General features: G+C 41.3%; 2 protein-coding genes across 3 annotated transcripts in view; both read right to left on the bottom strand.

The window, feature by feature from the left end:
* Positions 1 to 15,526, bottom strand: part of GPR143 (G protein-coupled receptor 143) — a 28,414-nt gene extending 12,888 nt beyond the window's left edge. Inside the window, exons 1-5 of one of the 2 annotated variants that reach the window (XM_060769930.2) lie at positions 14,844 to 15,523; positions 5,707 to 5,816; positions 1,737 to 1,831; positions 1,220 to 1,312; positions 365 to 474 (exon numbers count right to left, since the gene is read on the bottom strand). In XM_060769930.2, the coding sequence (XP_060625913.1) occupies positions 365 to 474; positions 1,220 to 1,312; positions 1,737 to 1,831; positions 5,707 to 5,816; positions 14,844 to 15,114 (679 nt within the window). In that variant the 5' untranslated portion in view covers positions 15,115 to 15,523. Of the gene's footprint in view, positions 1 to 364; positions 475 to 1,219; positions 1,313 to 1,736; positions 1,832 to 5,706; positions 5,817 to 14,843 lie in introns of both variants that reach the window. The other variant, XM_060769931.2, reaches the window with a different exon arrangement.
* A 6,533-nt stretch (positions 15,527 to 22,059) lies between these two features.
* On the bottom strand, positions 22,060 to 23,018 carry LOC132770231 (claudin-34). The gene is given in 2 exon segments (XM_060767107.2): positions 22,060 to 22,974; positions 22,977 to 23,018. Coding segments are annotated over 2 exon segments (924 nt in total). The 3' UTR covers positions 22,060 to 22,092.

Below are 23,018 nucleotides of genomic sequence, written 5' to 3'. Positions count from 1 at the left end.
CTGATCATAGAGTTACCCTGAAGGGACTAGAAATTCCTGGAGTAAACATTAATCAAATCTGCAAGATTTGAACTCCCAAATGTGCGGGTCCAACTGTATATACTGTAAAACAGTTTCTGATTTATATTTTTAGTCCCCTTTATCTATCTGCCTGTATTAATTCATTAAAATCGCACTTGAAGGAACTGCTGCCTGCACCACACATAGTCCACAGGGCTTCAGAGGCAGCAGATGTGCTTCTGAAGACAGTCCCTTCCTGACATCCCAGTTCCTGGTATCTTAACTAAGATCGACTCTGTGAATGGTTCAGGATTTTTAAAGTGAATTCATATCAACAAAATCCAATTCCACACCATAATCTTACCAGCAGTCACTGTCCTACTGAAAAGGATTGGGTTGGCCACCAAAACAAGTACTAGTGGAACGTACGTAGTGACATAATGAGGAATCGCATGCTCCAGACCGTTTTCACAACTGACAAAAGAAAGGAATATGGAACAAAGTTTAATTCTCTTTTCAGCCCTACTAAATGAAGATCTTCTTCATACATGTAGTGGTCTTTGCTCAGTTATTGCTATTGGGTCTACTGTCTAACTAAGAGACCAGTCAGAAATCCAAGTATGGATAGTATATCAGCAAATAGCCCTACTTATGGAAGGATGGTGACTTGTAAGACCATAAGGTAGGGACAATCCAGCTAGGAACTATACCTCAGGGTAAGTTTTGCAATGGCCTATATTCGAAAACAAAACCAAGCATAAGAACATTATCAATTTTATTTGTAAACATTCTAGAGACCTACTAATACAATACATATTCTATATTTACACACACACACTTTTCTTCCATGAAATTTAAGACAACTGAAAGTGCTCCAAGGCAATCTCTCACTTAGGCCCCTTCTACACTGCCACATAATCCAGATTGTCAAAGTAGATAAAATGGATTTTATATTATAGTGTAGAAGGGGCTTCAGATCCTGTCTAGCCTCAGATATGGTGACATGAGCCTTAAAACAATGCCTTGATCCATCCTGTGTAGCTCATTTCCCTTCAGACACAACAAATACACAAGGACCTGGCTTTTGAATGGCAGACCCCTTTACAATCTACTTGACTGAATTTGATGACCTTTGCGATCCGCCATGTTTAATAAAATTCACAGAGACCTCAAGGAAATTATAGAAGTGAAGTTAAAAGCTAAACAAATGAATTCATACCTAGAAACGGAAGGGTAGTACAGCATAGCAATTCCCTCCACGCACAGCAGGATGGCCAAACCCCACGTCATCATGTGATATAACACAATTGTACTGGAAATATATTACAGTGATAAAAAGATAAGGACATTACTCCGATCATATTATAAATTATTTCTGCTTTATACATATGTCTTCCTCCTCATACTTAACAATAAAGCCACTGATTTTCTTGTTGAAGTGTCTGGAATCAGCTGAGTTTGTAAGAAGTTCCAGTTTAATCTAGCAATGCTTGTCTTGTTTAAATTAAATACAGTGGCATTTAGGAATTTTCAATGAAGACATAAACACATTACAGTTACAATGAGCAGAGAAAATGAGGGAGCAGCAATAAAACCAACTGAGCTTCATTAAGACCAAAAAAAATGTCCAAAGGGACAGATCAGATGTATATCCACATAGATACATTAACAAAAAAGCACATACTTCCTCCCAAATATACTGTTCTTTTTAAAAATGTCATTTTATTTAGTTGTACCTTAAACCTGCAGATCTTCTAACAACTAAGTAGGAATCAACAGCATAGCAAAACAACCACCAAAAGCCAGCACTGTACAAGAGTTGGATCCACATCTGAGGAGGAAAGAAAAGTTCCTAAATGTTATGATCTAGCTGATATGCTCCTTAGAGTATCAGGTAGATCATAACAGTGTTATCTTTTCATTTTTGTAATATTTTATTGATTTTCAGGAAGAAAAAAAATACAATGCCATAAGATACAATGAAGAAAACACACACACAAACCACACAAACATAACATATTTCAATGAAGCAATAACTACAAAGTCACTACTTCCTTCCCTCCCTTTTAGGTAGAGGTTCTTCTTAAATCTTCTTGCATTCCATTTGGTAAAAAAAGAAACTTAAATACACAATGCTTATTTTTGTATACTTAGACTACTTATTCCTTAAAATATTTTTCTACTTTCTCCCACTCTTTCAGCATCTTGCTACTCATTACTCTAATTAATTTGTCCGTTTCCACGGCTTCTCTTAATTTCAGGGGGGTTTTTTTTAATTGTGTCAGAAGCGACTCCAGAAACTGCAAGTTGCTTCTGGTGTGAGAGAATGGGCTGTCTGCAGAGACGTTGCCCAGGGGATGCCTGGATGTGTTACCATGCTGTGGGAGGCTTCTCTCATGTCCCCGCATGGGAAGCTAGAGCTGACAGATGGGAGCTCACCCCATCTTGCGAATTCAAACCACCAACCTTTAGGTCAGCAGTTTAGCCAGCACAATGGTTTAACTCATTGCGCCACTGCGGCTCCTTAATTTCAACTGTCAATCGTAGATAGAAGTTACTTTAGTTATTTTCCATTTTTTGCCAATGCTATCCTTTTTGTTGTATCATATATGTAATAATTCTTGTTGTAGGTTTATTGACTTATACATCTATCATGTTGAGAAGATACAGCTGTGGCATAAATTCTAATTCGAATTGTAAAATACTATTAATTGTATTATGTATTTTCTTCCTGAAGTCTTAACTCTTTTACAGTTCCACAACGTATTATAGAGTGTACGTTTCTCTCACATTTCCAGCATACATCTTTCCTTGTTTTATATATTTTAGCTAGTATCTGTGGGTTATACCATCAATACCATCAATATACCATCAATAGTGGGACTTTATAAACATTTTCTTTAAGATCGCTAGAACACCTAAAACCCACCATTGTCTCTGCAAGCTCTTTTCCATTGGTCAGTGTTGATTGCCCTTCCAAAATTTTTGTCTAGGTCAGCATATATTATTTTATTGTTTAGTGTCAACTTTTAATATGAAACAATACATCCAGGATTATGTAATGAAGTGTGTAGAACTTCACATTGCTAGGGATCAAAACATCAGTTTTTATGAGCAGAGTTTGATCTAATTTAGTTCTGCAAATTTTACACTATCTGACTACAGAAGCAAAGAAACAAAGCGTGTAAGAGACCACAAGGTCCACCCAGTCCAACCTGCCTGCTATGCAGGAACATACTAAGACTCTCTCTTGTGTTCTCTACCCAAGAAGTATGATGAGAACATTTAAAAGTATATGAAACATAAAAACCCTTGTCAAAGCAAATGTTTTGGAGGCTGGTTAGCACAGAACAGCCACTGTCTTTCCATGTAAACATCAAAATTTATTCAGGTTCAGGGCAATAGCATTCACTATATAAAGCACTTAAAATGAGCAGAACCCAGGGCTCAATCATGCTACTACAGAATTATAGCACAATTATGATGGTTGGGATTCTGGGGATTATAATCCAAAAAGTAATTGGATTATTACTCATAGCAACCCAGTGATTCCGGCCATGAAAGCTTTCAACAACACAAAAAGTAACTGTTTATCCATTCTGTCTGCCATGATGCTGAGAATAATGCAATATTATGCTGAGAATAATGCATGTACCGTAAATGCACACAGTTACTGTTATTGCAATTCATGCACAATGTGGCAAACGCAGATAAGGGCAGGAGAGTCTCAACAGTAGAGCCCACATCCCTAGAATAAGCAGCCTCGCATGTATGCTTTTAAATGTAGAATTATATTGTGTCATTCACCCATAGAAACACATCTAAAGAGAAGGGCTCTCAGTCAGAGAGCTCTAGTGTCTCATCAAAATAAAAAGCGCAGGATTCCACAGCATATAGCCTTGGCAGTTAAAGTGGAATAATAGTGCTATAATTGTGCAGCGTGATTGAGCCCTGGGTTCTGCTGTTTCTAAGTGCTATAAATATTGAATGTTATTGTCCTGAAACTGATTGTATGCCATTTGATCATAAAAGAGGCAGAACAGAAAGGAGACAGCCTATATTTTCTGCAGTGCAACCAAGCCTACATATGTGACGAACCTTATATTAGGAGCCTCTGGTGACACAATGGGTTAAACCCTTGCGCTGGCCGTTCGAATCAAGGCAGCAGGGTGAGTTCCCATTTGTCAGCTCCAGCTTCCCATGCAGGGACATGAGAGAAGCCTCCCACAGGATGGTAAAAAATCTGGGTGTGTCCTGGGCAACGTCCTTGTAGATGGCCAATAATTCTATCACACCTGAAGCGACTTGCAGTTTCTCAAGTCGCTCCTGACACACACAAAAAACCCTTACAATTTCAACTATAAGCATACCATTGAAGGGCACTGCAGGACAAAGAGACCCACAAACACAGGGGGAATATTGGGGAGGGGGGTATAGGTAAGTGAAACTATGGATATCAAATAAATGGACAAGGGAGTTGTATTATTCATTTCTTGGCTTAGAAAGGTGAGTTGTTTGAAACCATATTTAAAATCTAAAATAGGACAGAATTACTTAAACAATGGGAACTTACTACATCAACACTGATTTAACTGGTCCTCTGTGTGTGCACATCCACGTTCAAGTTAACTATCAACTTATGGAGACCTCCATGAATTTCATTGGGTTTTCTTAGGCAAGGAATACTGTTCCTTGCCATTTCAGAAGAGTTCCTTCTTCTGAAATGTAACCTACAGTACATATCCATTGGCAGTTTCCCATCCAAGCTCTGGCCTTGCTTAGTGTCCAAGATCACATAGGATCTGGTGCCTATAATTACAAAGTATAACGGCGCTCCATGCAGTCATGCCGGCCACATGACCTTGGAGGTGTCTACGGACAATGCTGGCTCTTCGACTTAGAAATGGAGATGAGCACCACACCCCAGAGTCAGACATGACTGGACTTAATGTCAGGGGACTACCTTTACCTTTTTATACTTCAGACTAAAAACTGGTAACTACTTCATCACACTAGAGAAAAAATCCACTTAAAATCCAGTTTCTGCCTCCTGCAGAATTCTGGGGTTTGTAGTTTAGGGAGGCAGGTTTTAAGTGGATGCTTTCTCTAGTGTGATGAGGCCAAAAAGACGAGGTATATGAGTATGTGGATGACTACACAGTCATCCATGGCCAAAAAGCTGGCTCCATCGCCAACTTCTGACACTCTACGTCAGCCTTGCCCATACAGATGCCATACAGATGTACTGGAAAACAACTCCCATAATCACACAGTCAGCACAAAGTTCAGGACTATTTATGGGGGAAACTGCTATTTGTTTTACATAGATTACTTTGCAGTGACAACTTTTTAATTCAAATGGAAAACAGTGGAGCAAAAAGGATTATTCATCCTGAAAACTCACAGAGATCTGCTGGAAATTTGGAATGTATAGGTTTCCACCAAACTAAATTCCATGGCATTCACCTCTAGATAATTCACATTTTTCTCTAACAACTAGATAACCGATCTCTAATGCCTGTGTTTACAAGTCCTAACATTCTTCCCTACAGGAATCTTCTTGCATACTTTCCCCCTTAAATTGATCTGTAGCTGTGACCCTATCCTTCCTTTTATTCACCTCTGGAATTTCTAGCATTTTAGCTTCACTTTGTGTTGATTAGTTTCCCACCGTTCATGAGTCTTTATCCCAGACATTATACCCACCGCACTCCCGACACAAAAAGCAGCAGGCCAGACATCAGTCCCATTCACCACGGATATGTTTGCTATAAAGTTTGGGAACCCTAGCCAAACAGTTGATCTGAAGATTATACCTATAGGAGAGGGGAAGAAATATTAGAGTTAATGAGCTCTGTGCCTGAGCAGTTTTATTTTCCAACTGTTATTTATTTACATGCTATACTTCTTCAGGAACAGGCCAGGACATGATTAATGACTTACATAAAATCCTATTATAAACAAGATATTAACATATCCGTTCTACAAGAAAAAAAAGATACAATTAAAGAAACATTAACATTTGCCTATTTTTCAAAATTTTGTACAAATAAATACTTTTTTCAAAAGTTACCTAAATCACACATAGGAGGGCAAGTAGAGGGTTAGGGTTAGTAGCGTTCCAGAAGTGAGTGCTATCACTGAGGGCCCTTCCACACAGCCCTGTATCACAGAATATCAAGGCAGAAAATCCCACAATATCTGCTTTGAACTGTGTTATCTGAGTTCACACTCAGATATTGGATTTCCTGGCTTGATATTCTGGGATATAGGGCTGTGTGGAAGATCTCTGAGAAGCAACTGACTTTTTGTTTTATGCAAAAAATTTAAGAACATTTGTAGTAAGAGATATATTAAAATAAAAGATGGACAATGTATTGTCAAAGGCTTTCATGGCTGGAATCACTAGGTTGCTATTGTTGGGGTTCAGCCTGAGTTTGAACTTGAACCCAATTCTCTGTTTGTTCCTCCTGATGCTAATGAAAATATATTTACTGATGCTAATGGAAATGTACCTCTTGATGCCAATGCTCCTGAAATTAGTGAGGAAGAAACTGCTGTAGGTTTGGAAAATGCCAATGTTCCTGAAATTAGTGAGGAAGGAACTTCTGTAGATTTGGAAAATGAAAGTACCAGTGTTCATGAGAATGTTTCAGAGGGAGACCTTGAACTTTCCCTCCCTTCTGCACCTGTTAACTGTAATGACAACAGAAGGGGCCAAATTTGGCAAGATAGAAATAAATCACTCAGCTTGCGTCGATCCTCCTGAATTCAAGAATTAAAAACATTGGCTTCAAAGAAGAGGGGCGGTTCACGGAACCAATTCTTGAGTTTTAATTGCCTTCCGCCGGGCTGACTGTCTCAGTTCAGGCATCATTTCAGAATCCCAGTTCCCTGGCCATAGCTTGGGAAGATTTCTAGGATATCAAGTACGGTTAGTGAATCACTAAACAGGTTCCAGTATTTTGCAGTGTGGCTTTGGGTTTTGTTCTTGTGCATTTAAATTCATGTTTGCTGATTTTGCTGTGGCTTTTGACTTGCATTTTTCCTTTATTTTGTAACCATTTTTCTTCAATAAAAAAAGATTGTTTTTCACAGTCAAGTGTGGTGGATAGTTGTCTTAGGGCCTCGTTCCCTGCTCTGGATTGCAACAGCTATGAGTTTTCCAAGCTGTACGGCTATGTTCCAGAAGCATTCTCTCTCAACGTTTCACCCACATCTATAGCAGGCATCCTCAGTGGTTGGAAACTAGGCCAGTGAGATTTATATATCTGTAGAATGTCCAAGGTGGGAGAAAGGACTCTTGTCTGTGTGAGGCAAGTGTGAATGTTGCAATTGGTCGTCCTGATTAGCATTGAATAGCTTTGCAGCTTCAAAGCTTGGCTGATTGCAGCTTGGGGTAATCCTTTGTTGGGAGGTATTAGCTGGCCCTGACTGATAGTTTTCTGGAATTCCGCTGCTTTTTTAGTGTTGCTCCTTATTTATTGCCCCGATTTTAAAGGGTTTTTTAAAACTGGTAGCCAGATTTTGTTCATTTTCATGGTTTCCTCCTTTCTGTTGAAATTGTCCACATGCTTGTGGATTTCAACGGCTTCTCTGTGTTGTCTGACATGGTAGTTGTTAGAATAGTCCAGCATTTCTGTGTTCTCAAATTATATGCAGTGTTCCGGTTGGTACATGAGATGCTTTGCTAGATGAACAGTAGATTTAAAGAACAACAAGATCCCTCCTTCATACAGAAGAAACACTGAATTTTCAAAACTTTAGTAGTTTAAATAATGGATGTCAAGGTAATAGAGACTAAAAACTTGGATGTTACATAATATGTTATATTTTTTCTGTTTACTTTCCCTTCACATTTCCCCTTTCAGTGATGATGATGTGCGAAAGCGTATTAAACTACTAACAATAACTTGAATAAGTTTTACCCCTCCCTCCCACTCCCTAATGTACATTGTAGAAAATATCAATTTAAAAAATTAAGAACAATTACAACAATTAGATAAATTCTGAGCAACTTTGCACAAGGCTAGAAGAAATGCATTTATTGCTCCAGGCAAGTGGAAGGGTTGATCTTCGAATCAGCTGGAATTGTATGCCTTTGTATGCTATGCTCTTAGGCTGGAGTCAAAGGTAGGGCATGGAGTTCCCAAGCTTGGAGAATCACATGCTTTCCTGCAGGCTCGATCTTTGAATTGTTGTCAGGTCATGTGCATGACTGAAGATACAACTATGGAGTTCATTCATGAACTGAGACCACTTGGAGACTGGAAACAGATTGGTTTCAACCGAATCCAACATTCGATCAATTGAAGACTGAAGATGTCATGGACTCATATTTTCAATTGATGGTCTCTAGAGACAGATTCTGCAATGTCTCCTAACCAGGTTCATTTCATATTACCTGGCAAAAAGAAAGGATGAACTACCTTCCAGCCAAGTGAATATTATAATAAAAGTTCTACAATATAGGACATACAATAGGTATGTGTGCTATGTGTGAAAATAAATTTGCAAATTGTGCATAGATTCATTCATGTCTAAATACATAACCTCATTTATTTCCATTTAATATAGTATGTTTTGATAGTGCTCTCAAGCCTTTTTACGCAGAAGACCCTATTGTGTTCAGGGGCTGCATCTACACTACCAGATAATGCCTGGGGCATCCAAATGATGCACCCAGGTTAATGTGTTTTTAACCCAGGGTAAATAGTTTCATCAAGCATGACCCCAGCTTAAATAAATACTGGGGAGAGGGCTGTGAAATTATATCTTTGCAGCCATCCTAAACTCATGATGGAGGTTGCAGGAGATGGAGGGCTTCCTGCTCAAAAGCTCCACCACTTCCTCATGATGTGATCCACTGACAGGAGCCCGCAGTGGCGCAGTAGGTTAAACCCCTGTGCCGGCAGGACTGAAGACCGACAGGTCGCAGGTTCGAATCTAGGGAGAGCGTGGATGAGCTCCCTCTGTCAGCTCCAGCTCCCCAAGCGGGGACATGAGAGAAGCCTCCCACAAGGATGATAAGACATCAAAACATCTGGGCCTCCCCTGGGCAACCTCCTTGCAGACGGCCAGTTTTCTAACACCAGAAGTGATTTGCAGTTTCTCAAGTTGCTCCTGACACGACAAAAAAAAAATCCACTGACATGGAACTGTAAGGAGGCTTTCCTTCATTGAGGGAGCAGGGTGCAGAAAGGTACAGAGGCTGTGCCCATGCCTACTTGTGCCAAACTGGCATTGGCACAGCTGGACTATGTGGTCAGACTCCTACCACTGGCACATATCGCAGCCATGTGGGGATAACACATGGCTCAGAACTGATATTTTGTGGCACTTTGAGCCACATTTTGTGCCAAGTGTGGAAGATCCCTGGGAATACAGCATTAACAATAATATCTGGCCAATTAAGGATGTTATATCCAGCGCCAAACAAATAACTACTGGTACCATAAGTTGTGAGGTGGATATAAGGAGTGTAAGAATGGAATATGTTTATGAGTGGTTTCTTATATAATGAAAATAACTGTAAAACTATAGTTTGCACCTGTACTCCAAAACAGAATTTCATATTATGAGTTGGTCAAGAACCAACTCTAACACAGCTATGACTAATTTGACTTTCTGGCAGACCATAAAATCAGGGAAAGAATCATAACACACAAGTGAGGGAACATACAAATCCATGGGTTATTTTTTAACATCGGTTTTGTATGCCTTCAAGTCGTTTCTGGCTTATGGCCACCCCAAGGTGATCCTATTACGAGTTCTTATGGGGCTGAGTGTGAGTGACGCGCTCAAGATCACCCAATAGATTTCCATGGCCAAAAGGGAATCAAACTTTGATATTCAGAGATGTAGTCTTTGATGTACTGTTGTAATTGCTTTGTGCCTTCACACAGCTTCTAACTTACCGTGACCCTATGACAACAATATTGCAGGGGATTTTTTAAAACAATATTTGTTCAGAGGTGTTTTGCCATTGCCTTCCTCTGAGGCTTTCAGAGTGTGCCTTTTCCAGGGCTGAACCATGTCTCCAGAGTCCTATTTCAACATTCAAACCACTACACCACACTAACTCTCATTTAGTAGGAATAGAGTCTGCTATTAGGCATACACATAGGAAGGGGCTGAGCACACATATAACATGTAATTTACTTCTTTCCCATTAATGTATTATTAACATATGGAATGTCATATATTTCTAGACTGCAGCTCCCTTTGATTGTTCTGTCTAGGACCAATTGATGCTGCAGTTGAAAAAATCTAGTAAGCCACAGCTTTCCCACTTCTTTGTGAATGGTAAGCTTCTTTAGGAACTGAATCCTGAAAAGGCAACACATAATGTGTGTATTTGAAGCATGGTGTTTGTATTTGCAGCATGCATATATAATTTCTTGTTACTGTTGTGTGCCTTCAATGTTTTTCTTATTTGTGGTGACCCTAGTGGTGACACAGGAAATGGAGATGAGCACCATCCCTCTGAGTCAGATACAACTGGACTTAATGTCAGGGGAAAACCTTTACCTTTACTATCAATTAAATCATAAAATACATCATTTCACATTAAAACAGGGAATTAAAAACACATCAATACAAACATTAAAATGGCACAATCCAACTATCTTAGTTCAGGCCATTCCAAATATCTATCTATTGTACATAATCCCTGATCATTTCTTGTACTGTTTACTCCCCAAAGGCTTGATCCCATAGCCAAGTTTTTACTTTTCTTCTGAAGGCAAGAAGGAAGGGTGCTGATCTAATTTCATGGTGGAGGGGGTTCCATAGCTGAGGAGCCACCACTGAGAAGGCCCTATCTCTCGTTCCCATCAATCGCACCTGTGAGGGAGGTAGAACTGAGGGCAGGGCCTCCCTAGAACGTATTTATCTCCAAGATGGTTCATAGAGGGAAATATGGTCAGATAGGTAAGCAGAGTTGGAGGTGTTTAGGGCTTTATAGACTAAAGCCAGCTCAGTAGCAGACTGGTAGCCAGTGGAACTGGTGTAACAGGGAGGTTGTGTGCTCCCGGTACCCCAATGCAGTAAGTAATCTGCTGCTACCCATTGGACCAATAGAAGCTTCCAAACAGTCTTTACAAGCAACCCCATGTAGAGTGCATTGCAGTAGTCTATATGGGATGTAACCAGAGTGTGGACTACCGTGGTCAAGTCTGACTTCCCAAGGTACGGGAGCAACTGCCGCGCAAACTTTAGTTGTGCAAAAGCTCCTCTGATCACCACCAAGACCTGGGGTTCCAGGCTCAGCGATGAGTCCAGGAGAACTCCCAAACTGCTAACCTGTGTCTTCAGGGGGAGTGTGCCTCTTTCCAACACAATACAAATCAAAGCATAAAAATATAATACAAAATAAAATACAAGAGAATAATAACGTCCAGAAATAAAATATAAATAAATATTAAGCATTTAAAACATTTGAAACCAATTACAATTATTGTGGAGACTCATCAATTAAATAGTATATCTTACTAAGCTCAGTGAAAATTGACCTTTCTGTTATTAGCAATGGATGCTGTCATTCGCAATTGAATGTCGCTTCCTAATTGGTTCTATCATCAAAACATGGATCAAGTTTATTAAAACTTGTTTTTGCAGGACATACTTCCTGCCGCACATGTTGCTCAATGAATATCTCCTAGAGTCGCAACCGATTCAGCATAGTTTGCAGCCACAAAAGCTAAGTATCTGGAGTATAACAACTACTTTCAAATAAGCGTACCACTGCACAAACAGGAAATAATGCTTCAAACCAGGAACATATTATTCCCCAAATTTTGTTACATAGTGTAATTTTGCTCATCAAACAAAATTTGAGTCTGTTGAACCATCCCAAAGCAGAGGTGTCGCTTTCTCAGCCATTTCCAGATTTACGACATTGATTTATGTTTTCTGTACACCTTGTCCACATCCCCAGAAGAGAACTTTGTATGCAATATTGTTATTCATTTTGCTCCTGTAACAAAGTTTATGTATGTTGAACCATCCAATAGCAAAGGTGTCACTCTTTCAGCCACCCCTGTGGACAATTTTACCTTTTGGAGTATTTCCAGTTTCTGGATCAGGGATGCTCAAATTGAAGGAAGGCTTTTTTCCCCTTGTCAGGAGCGACTTGAGAAACTGCAAGTTGCTTCCGGCGTGAGAAAATTGGCCATCTGCAAGGGAATTGCCCGGGGGATGCCTGGATGTTTTACCATTCTGTGGGAGGCTTCTTTCATGCCCCCACATGAGAAGCTGGAGTTGACAGGTGGGAGCTCACCTCACTCCCTGGAGCTGAACCACTGACCTTTCGGTCAATAGTCCTGCTGGCACAAGGGTTTAACCCATTGCACCATTGGGGGCTCCTGAAGGAAAGACTGATAAGTAGGGAAGGAAGTCCTACATCCATTTGCTAGACCCCACAAAAGAATGCATTGATTGATTTATGAAAAGATGTCTCGCTTGGCATCTCAATGCAGGATACAATATAAATACAACAAAGTATCAGTTATCCAGAAATCCAGCATGTTCCAAAACCGTCCACTCAGGTGGCTGAGAGAGTGGCATCTTTGCTTTCTGATGGTTCAATGATACACAAACTTTGTTTCATGCATATCATTATTCAAAATATTGTGTATAAAACTAGCCCGAGCCTTCATGCATAAGGTGTATATGAAACTTTAATTAATGTTGTGTTTCTATTTGGGTCCCATTGCCAAGATAGCTTATTATGTATATATCAGTATCTCAAAATCTGGTGGAGGGGTTGTGTGAAAAGCCATCCCATTGAATCAAGACTAGTCTCATTGCTTGATTTAGTGGGATGTACATACCACCCAACTGAGCACCTCTCAATTGGGTTTAGGAAAATGAGGAGGAATTTTGATAATTTGTTTGTAGTCAGTGCATTAAGATTCAGACATTTCAATCCGATTGTATCCTTGCTGTTTGAGTCGAAGTAAATCCTCTGAGCCCAATGCAGCTTGTTTCTAGACAGGGCACTATGGTATTACTGGCTTGTTGTAAGTTTTTCAGCATCAGAGGATCAGAGAATGCCCACCATAGGTGCAGGTGAAACATCAGGAGAGAATGCTTCTGGAACATGGCCATACAGCCTGAAAAACTTACAACAACCCAGTGATTCTGGCCATGAAAGCTTTTGACAATGCTATGGTGTTACATTCTTTAAAAGCTGAACACATTCTCTTTCAGAAAGTAGCAAATCATGAGGATTTTTAGGCATCAAAACCAATCCATCCTTTATGGTAAAATTTTGTATTTAGAGAAATAAGATAAATATATAGCTCTATGTCTGGGAATTTAACATGCTTCCTGTGTTCCATTTATTTTCCTTATTATGTTGTCGCAGAAGGGTATTAAGTCAAGCCTCTTGGTATGAATGGAATGGCTAAGCCCTTCTTTCGGGCTTTACAGTCAAACCATGTTTTTCACTCTGGTATTCTACAGTTGTATATCAAATATAAACTAGAGAGGGGGCTGTGCTAATTCTAATGGTAACTATAATAAATGTAAAAACATTTATAAAGGAAATGGGGCACCTGTTTGAAGGTAAAAAGGGAATATGATAGTTACTTGGCACATTTTAGATGGACTTTATTCCAGTTTTAGGGGTCCTGTAGGACATAGTGCTTTAAGGGTAGAACTATGACTCTGAAAAAGTAGTTTTCAAATCCTCATTCAGCCATGCAAACTTACTGGGTGACCTTGGGCAAATTTCACATTCTTATGACCTCATCGGATGGGCTTTTTTTGTGTGTGTGGGCATATGCCAATTCAGCTATAGTTTAGCCACAGCACCAGCTGGCTCCAATCCTACAATGTAAAACTTCTTCCAGTGGGACTCCATAGCTAAAGTACAGCGGAACCAACATATGCCGCAGCAGCGCCAACATGGGAGCCTTCTATTGAACTACTCACATTTCCATGTTTTCGAATTGCTAGGTTGGCAGAAGCTGGGGCTGACAGTGGAAGCTCATGCCACTCCCCAAATTTGAACCTGTGATATTTCAGTTAACAAGTTTAGCAGCTCAGTGGTTTAAACCACTGTGCCATCGGGGGCTCCAATTTAACTGATAATTGTATGTTATTATCATTATTTTAGGTTTCTGTATGTGAGGCATTAAATTTTGCCATAATTATGTTGGAAACTGCTTTGAGTCCCCCACTGGGGTAAGAAAAGTGGTATACAAGTCAAGTAAATAATAAATAATAAATAATATGTTGTGAGTCTCTTTGGGTCCCATTAGGGAGAAAAGCAGAATATAAAGAAGTATTGTTATTATTATTATTATTATTATTATTATTATTATTATTAATGGTTTTTAAATTATTAATATTATTAATAGTAACAATAACCCAGGGACAAAAACCGTGCCATTTCGGGCTCTTCCCGACAGGCCCTATATCCTAGGATCTGATCCCAGGTGTCAGCATTAAACTGGATTATATGAGTCCCCACTGTCAGATAATCCGGGATAAACAGAAAACCTGGAATCAGATCCTGGGATATAAGGCCTGTCTGGAAGGGCATTAACAGTTTTGCCCCGACTTTGTGCACAAAGGTATACAGGGAGGGAATGTGGGGTCCTGCCCATCACACTAGCCAATGAATCCACTTAAAATCCGGTTTCTGCCTCCTGCAGAATGCTGGGGTTTGTAGTTTAGAGAAGATGTTAAAGGCTCCTCCCTGAACAGCCGGATTGAAAGTGGGTTCCTTCTCTAGCCGTGTGATGGGGCGAGAGGGCTCCGGAGTTCTCCGCAGACGGAGCTCCCTGGCGAAGGCGGCCTTCCTGCCTTCCTTCCTGCCTTCTGTCCTTCCTTACCCAGGGCGCCCAGCATGTCGCAGGCGGAGATGAGGAGGAGGATGGTGGCCGAAGAGGAAGCGGAGGAGGAGGCGGAGGCGGCGGCCTTGGGCCCCTTCCTGGCCCCGCCGCGGCCCTTCTTGGGGAGGAGCTGGAGGAGGCTGAAGCAGAGGCCGGCCCCCGCGCTGCCCAGGCAGACCCCGCAGAAGACCTCCGGCTGGAAGGACAGCACCAGCTGCGTGGCCGCGTCGCGGTTCGGGCAGCAGAAGGTCTCCAGCCGCGGGGAAGCCATGGAGAAGGAGGAGGAGGAGGAGGAGAAGGAGAAGGAGAGCGAGCCACCCTCAGGAGGGACCCGCGCCTCCCCGAGCCCTGCCCAGGCGCGCCTCCATGCCTGGCTGATCCCCCACGCAGGGAGTCACGGGGTGGCGCAGAGTGGATCAGGCGGGGGCGGCTCTGGCGCGGCTAAATCCCCCGGAGGGAGCTGCCAGTCCCAGCCTCAGACGAAAAGGAGAGAGAGAGAGGGAAGAGCAGGCGGGGAATGGCCCGACCTCATGCAGCGCCGGAGTGGCATCCTCTCCAACGCCCGCCCAAACATGTCCCTGCTGCTTGCCCGCACCTCTTTCTTGCGTGTTTGCCTTGCCAGGTGGAAAGCAACCCTTGAGTCGGGGAGGCTCTCCTTCGAGGCCCACCCCTCCCCGATCTCCCCTCGAAGTCCCCTTCCCTGCAGCCCTCCCACTCCTGTCAGACCTATGGCCGGTCCTCCTGCCAAGACTTGTTCTCTCTACACCCCCCCCCCCGCCCCCCCACCCCTCTCCCTCTGAGCCTGAGGGCACACCTACACTGACCACTTCGGTTCCCTTCTGTAATTTCTCGACAGAAATAAGGGGGACGCATATAGAGCCCCGCTGGCACAGTGGGTTAAACTGCTCAGCTGCTGAGCTTAGGTTTTTTAAAAAATGTATCTTTTCATGGTTTAAGTTTTCAACTATGACTGGAAAACAGAGATTGAATCTCCATTCAGTTGTGAAAACCCACTGGCTGACCTTGAGCAAGTCCTGAGAAGTTGGATATAACTTGAGGGCAAACAACAATAAGCAATGAAATTGTTGTTAATTCATTCATTCACTTCCAACTCTTCATGACCTCATAGGCCAGCCCACTCCAGAGCTCCCTGTCGGCTGTCACCACCCCCAGCTCTTTCAGAGTCAAGCCAGTCACTTCAAGGATGCCATCCATCCATCTTGCCCTTGGTCGGGCCCTCTTCCTTTTTCCTTCCATTTTCCACAGCATCGTTGTCTTCTCTAAGCTTTCCTTTCTTCTCATGATGTGGCCAAAGTATTTCAACTTCGTCTCTAGTATCCTTCCCTCCAATGAGCAGTCAGGCTTTATTTCCTGGAGGATGGACTGGTTGGATCTTCTCGCAGTCCAAGGCACTCTCAGAACTTTCCTCCAACACCACAGTTCAAAAGCATCTATCTTCCTTCACTCAGCCTTCCCTAAGGTCCAGCTCTCACATCCGTAGGTGACTGTGGGGAATACCCAGGGGCGGCTCAACCCATTATGCAAAGTAAGCATTTGCAGTATAGTTGATGTTGCCCAGGGGCACTCTTGAGGGGCTCTTGGGGGAAAATAGACCTTGACATATGCGAGTTGTAGTTACTGAGATGTAGAGTTCACCTACAATCAAAGAGCATTCTGAACTCCACCAATGATGGAATTGAACCAAATATGGCACAGAGAACTCCCACAATGAACAGAAAATATGTATATCAATGATTGGTTGGGGGGGGGCAAAATATTGTTTGCTTACCATTGAAAATTACCTAGGGCCACCTCTGGGAATACCATTGCTTTGACTATGCAGATCTTCGTTGCCAGTGTGATGTCTTGACTTTTCACTATTTTATCAAGATATTGGTCATTGCTCTCCTCCCAAGAAGTAAACATCTTCTGATTTCCTGGCTGCAGTCTCCTTCTGCAGTAATCTTTGCACCTAGAAATACAAAATCTGGCATGGCCTCCACATTTTCTCCCTCTGTTTGCCAGTTATCAATCAGTCTTGTTGCCATAATCTTGGTCTTTCATTCCTCTGCCTTTTCTAAACCCAGCTTGTACATCTGGCAACTCTCTCTCCATGTATTGCTGGAGTCTTCCTTGCAGGATCTTAAGCATTACCTTACTGGCATGAGAAATAAGGACCACTGTACAAAAGTTTGAGCAGTCTTTAGCATTTCCCTTTTTTGATATGGAGATATAAATTGATTTTTTCCAATCTGATGGTCATTCTAGTGTTTTCCATATTTGCTGGCATATGGCATGCATCACCTTGACAGCATCCTCTTTCAAGATTTTAAACAGTTCAGCTGGGACCCCATCGTCTCCTGCTGCCTTGTTGTTAGCAATGCTTCTTAAGGCCCATTCAACCTCACTCCTCAGGATGTCTGGTTCACTCACCACACTGTCAAAACTATCCTCAATATTATTATCCTTCCTATACAGATCTTCTGTATAGTCTTGCCACCTTCTCTTGATCTCTTCAGCTTCTGTTAGGCCCTTTCCATCTTTGTTTTTTTTTATCACACCCATTTTGCCTGAAATTTACCTCCAGTGTTTGTAATTTTCTGGAAGAGGTCTCTTGTCCTTCCTATTGTGTTGTCTTCTTACACTTCCATGCATTGCTTGTTTAAAAATAGTTCCTTATCTCTTCTGGCTAACCTCTGGAATTGTGCTTTTAATTGAGCATATCTCCCCCTATCATTGTTTCCTTTTGCCTTCCTCCTTTCTTGGGGCACTTCTAAATTTGTTTTTATTTAGAATAAAATGTCTCCATTAAGACTGGAGTAAAGAGAGTAATTAAAGCAAATATGTACAGCAAAAGTTTGGGAACAATTGGTGACAGGAAAGTAGGAAATGGGGTGTGGGGGGGGGGTAGGTAGAGAGAACTAATGAAAAGGGGAAAAAGAAAAAAAGAAACCTATTTGAGCAGGACTTCCAGGTTCCTCTGGATTGTAATTTCAATTATTTCTGTTGGTCTTACACTTCTTCTGCTGTCAAGTTTCTTCTGTCCTTTAGGCTGTTGAGGCCCTTTTATACCTCCTGTACATAAATATCTGTATTTTCCTTTCTAATAAATTTTGTAAATTTCTCCCAGTTTGTTCTTTGTCTGTATACATCATTTTTTAAACTTCCACCACATATGTATGAATGTATCTGAGTGTTCCCCACATTTCCAACATTTCTCACTAGTTCTACCTTTGTTAATTTTAGACAGTTTTTCTGGTGTTAGGTATCATCTATAGAATTTCTTGTACCAGTTTTCCTTAAACTCTGTCGAATAAGTATATTTTAATTTCTTCGACCATATCTCTTAACACTGACATACTTACCGATCTTCCTAGATCCCTGGCCCATTTTATCATGACCTCCTTTACATACTCTTTTTCTGTCGTCCATGTTAGTCTTAGCTAGTATTAGTATTAGCTGCTGAGCTTGTTGACCGAAAGGTCACAGGTTTGAATCAGGTTCGAAGGTTCAAATCAGGTTCAAATCTGGGGAGCAGCATGAGCTTCCACTGTCAGCCCCAGCTTCTGCCAACCTAGCATTTCAAAAACATACAAATGTGAGTAGATCTATAGGTACCGCTCCGGCGGGAAGGTAACGGCGCTCCATGAAGCCATGCTGGCCACATGATCTTGGAGGTGTCTATGCACAATGCTTGCTCTTTGGCTTAGGAATGGAGATGACCACCAACCTCCAGAGTCGGATACGACTGGACTTAGTGTCAGGGGACAACCTTTACTTTTACTATATAGAGCAGTGTTTCTCAACCTTTCAAATGCCACAGCCCCTTAATATAGTTCCTCATGTTGTGGTGACCCTCAACTATACAATTTTTTTCCTTGCTACTTCAGAACCGTAATTTTGCTACTGTTATGAATTGTAATATAAATATCTGATATGCAGGACTATAAGTATTTTCATTCACTGGACTAAATTTGGCACAAATACCTAATACACCCACATTTGAATACTGGTGGAATTGGGGGGCATTGATTTTGTCATTTGGGAGTTGTAGTTGCTGGGACTTATAGTTTACCTACAATCAAAGAACATTCTGAACGATTGAATTGAACCAAATTTGGCACACAGAATTCCCACAACCAGCAGAAAATACTAGAAGGGTTTGGTGGGCATTGACCTTGAATTTTGGAGTTACAGTTCACCTACATCCAGAGAGCACTGTGGACTCAAACAATGATGGAGCTGGATCAAACTTGGGCAAGCAGTTGAAAGGAAAGGATCCCTGTCATATCACAGAGCAATTCTACCTTCTTGTGTTCAGCATTTCTGTTAAACCATCAAGTCAGGACAGGTCGAAACCCCCTAGGTCTCTTTTCCCAGGAACCATGCATGAAGGAGGGGCAGCAGGGAGAAAAACCTTATGGCACACAGCCAGATGTATTTGCTAGAAGCATGTGTGTACTCCTGCCTCCTACGTCATGTGCCTTCATCTGACAAAGTGGTTAGAAGCCACAAAAGTCAATGAGGAATAAAACGGGTCAGTCTTTGAAGATGCCATCAGTTTGTTTGTTCTTTCTGCATTGCTTCCCATTCTGGGAATATATAGTGATAAACATATATGTTTAGATCAATTATTTGTTAGTTCCAGGGAATCCAATGTCATTTTTTCTTCCTTTAGTGTATTTACAACAAGTGAGAGGCCAGAGCCAAGTTAGTCTGGAAGATCAGTATTTTAAAGGATCTTGTAGCACCACTGATACAAAAATGCTACAAGATTCTTTTGCTTTGGGAGACGAGTTAGACTGAGAGATGGTGATTACCGAAGGATAAGACAGTAGACTTCATGAAGCAGGTTTTTGAACTCATATCTCCCAGCCATGCCTAAATACCTTAAAGGTGCCTGATCCTGTTTAATCTTGGAAGATACGTTAAGCAGCCCAGATTAGTACTTGCATGGGAAATTGCCAATGAATTCCAGGAGCCATAGGAAACAACTTCTTAGTAGTCTTTTCCTAGAAAAAATGCTATGAAATTCATGATATTGCCATAAATCATCAGGCAATCCACCCACCCACACCCAAACTAAGTAAGTAGATGCAGACCACTCTCCAGATGTTTCCTTGTATCTCCCAGACAGCATAGTAAATGATTATAAATATTGAGTGATACAGTTCAACATCCCACTGATTTTCTGAGATAAGTTCATCTGGATAGAGTTTCCTCCCGTCTATGAATGAAAGCAGTAATGTTTGTATGTGCAATTCATGTATGTCACTTACCTTTTCCAATCCAGTGCCATAGACGCACACAGTTCCCCAATTACACTTAGTTGCTGATTATATAGATGACTACTAAGAACTAGGTAGAAGTACCTTGATGTAGTAGATTGAGCATTTGACTACAATTCCTGAGAGCAGAGCTCAAATCTCTATCCGGGCATTGAAAACCCTTGGATGATGTCAGAAAAGTCACACTCTGTCAGCCTTAAAGGCTCATCAAATTCTGCCAAGAAAAATGTACCTATTTCGACTTATAAACGGATTCAGCTTAAGAACAAACTGACAGAACCTATCTTGCTCATAATTTTGGGACTGCCTGTATCCTCAAGTAGCTTATAGTACTCTCTAGAGCAGTGTTTCTCAACCTTCCTAATGCCACAACCCCTTAATGCAGTTCCTCATATTGAGCAAAACCCCAACAACAAAATTATTTTTGTTGCTACTTTATTACTGTAATTTTGCTACTGTTATGAATTGTAACATAAATCTGATATGCAGGTTGTATTTTCATTCACTGGACCAAATTTGGCACAAATACCCGATACACCCAAATTTAAATACTGGTGGGGTGGGGGGAGGGTTGATTTTGTCATTTGGGAGTTTTAGTTTCTGAGATTTATAGTTAGCCTACAATCAAAGAGCATACTGAACTCTACCGATGATGGAATTGAACCAAACTTGGAACACAGAACACCCATGCAATGAAGGAACTCGTTGGCACGACTCTCCCTTGCTCGCACATGCACACCATGCTGCCACACGCCAAACATGCCTGCTCATCCCTCCCTGCTTGGAGTCTCAGAAACAGCCCTCCCCTTCACTGAGAGGTCCCCCAATCACAGTCAAGCAGGCCTTTTGGTGGGAGGATTTGCCGTCAGAATCCATAAACGAAGAAAATTATAGGTGGAGAGACCTTCAGCCTTCTCTGCCAAAAGGGTTAGTAAAACCATCAGAAATATATGTTTTCTGATGGTCTTTGGCGACCTCTCTGAAACCCCCTCACGACCCCCCCCCCCCCCACCAGGGGCTTTGACCCCCATGTTGAGAAACACTGCTCTAGGGCATCCTATTCGTTCTCTAATATTTTTATTTATCCATCTGGTTTAAACCAGTTGTCTTTTGAGATGCAAGATTAAGGTAATTACAGAGACAGATATTCATAAAAGAATAAACCAATTGTTCTCAAAGGTGCTACTGGATTTCTGTATGTCTTCTGAAATAAAAATCATTGTATGTTACTCCAACTTCCCCACAAATAACCCAACCACCCAATATGAGCCCTTGGGTTCATTGGGGATTTGACAACTGAAACATCAGTAACTGCATGCAAGCATACAGAATTGCTTGCACTTCAAATCAATTACTGCTGTTGTCGTTTCCACTGCAATGGAACCTGGGTGTTAAAGCCACAACCTGGGAAAGATATTCATTTGGACTATAGTTTCCAGAATCTCTAAGGCAGAATGACCAATGGCCATGATTTCTGGAGGAGTCTGGAAGCTGAATTTGAAGAACAGTATCATTTCCAAGTGCTGAGTCTAAAGTATATTCTCAGCTTTTACAAGGATAGTTGATAGATTTGGCCTGCGTTGTCTGGAAATGGCTAGGGTGTTCCCATTATCTTCTCCAGTTCTATCCTGCTGTGGCAGACAATAAAGGAGCAAGGGTTTTGTGATGTGGAAAGCATGAGAAGGACTACATAATATTTGTTCCTTGCAAAGAGTGGTCTAAAGCATAAGCACTTGGCCACAGTACAGGACTTTTAGTTATCTCTCTTACACTCATTTGAAAAAAAATCAAAACAAAACAAAGCCACAATTAATTTTTATTTATTTAGTAACAATTCATTCTACGTTTATACATATTTTAACACAAAGTAAAAACAGAAAAGGCTCAATGTAATTTTTGAGATCAGCACACAATAAAAACAGCTACCATTTAAAATATCAACACCCTTGCATATATGCCCTTTAACCATTAAAATGCTGTTCTTCAGATAAGATTTTATCAACTGATACAGATGATCCACAATGGGGACAGATTTCCGTGTCATTGGTACTGGTCGATGGCTTTGGAGTGACCATGATGATAGGATGCACTATATTGGACGTAACCTGATATTTCTTACTGAGAATAAAGAATGAACTTGACATCAGGAATCCTGAAGCAAAAAAACCCACATATATGGCAAAGCCAACACTCTGCTCATATGGAAGATAAGGCAAATGAAAAGGATAGGGGAACTCAATCCCTTCATTTGCTAGTACAGAATACATATTCCACAAAAGTGGGAGAAGAATGATGAGACCAGACAATAAAGTTAGAACACCTCCAACCCTGAAAAAAATAAGCAAAACATGTTTCTGTCTTACATTTTTCAAAACATTCCACAAAGCAAAAGACATAAAAGCTACAGCTAAGGCCAATACAACACTAGCTAAAGACATCAAGTCCTGTGCAATAAAAATTTCCTTTGGAAGGGTCCCATATTGCTCCAGGAATTCCAGGCAATGCATCTTCATAGGCTCGCCATCATGAAGATCTACCATGAAACAGACTCTCCAGATCCCAACCCAGAGCTTTCCGGTGCTGATGCCAGGCACATTAGTTGTATGCCACACTCTCCATTCGTCAGCTCCTGTTGCAGTAATGCACAGGATCCAACCAATTGCCGCAAGGATCAGACCACATAAACGCATGGAAGCCAATCCGATTAGCTGGGCTGCAGCTGGAGAGTTATCTTCAACTAAGCCTAATCTCTGTCTTAGCCACTTCTCCATCCTGATAAATCTGCGAACAATGAAACAAGGCAACCTGTATTTATGGAGTTATGCACATGTGCATTCATTCTCTTACATGGGAATCTCCCCTCTGTTTTGAAAACATTGTGATACAT

Source organism: Anolis sagrei, chromosome 3 (genome assembly GCF_037176765.1).
Source record: "Anolis sagrei isolate rAnoSag1 chromosome 3, rAnoSag1.mat, whole genome shotgun sequence".
In the NCBI taxonomy this organism is placed as follows: Eukaryota; Metazoa; Chordata; class Lepidosauria; order Squamata; family Dactyloidae; genus Anolis; species Anolis sagrei.
This window is presented reverse-complemented; position numbering and strand designations above follow the sequence as displayed.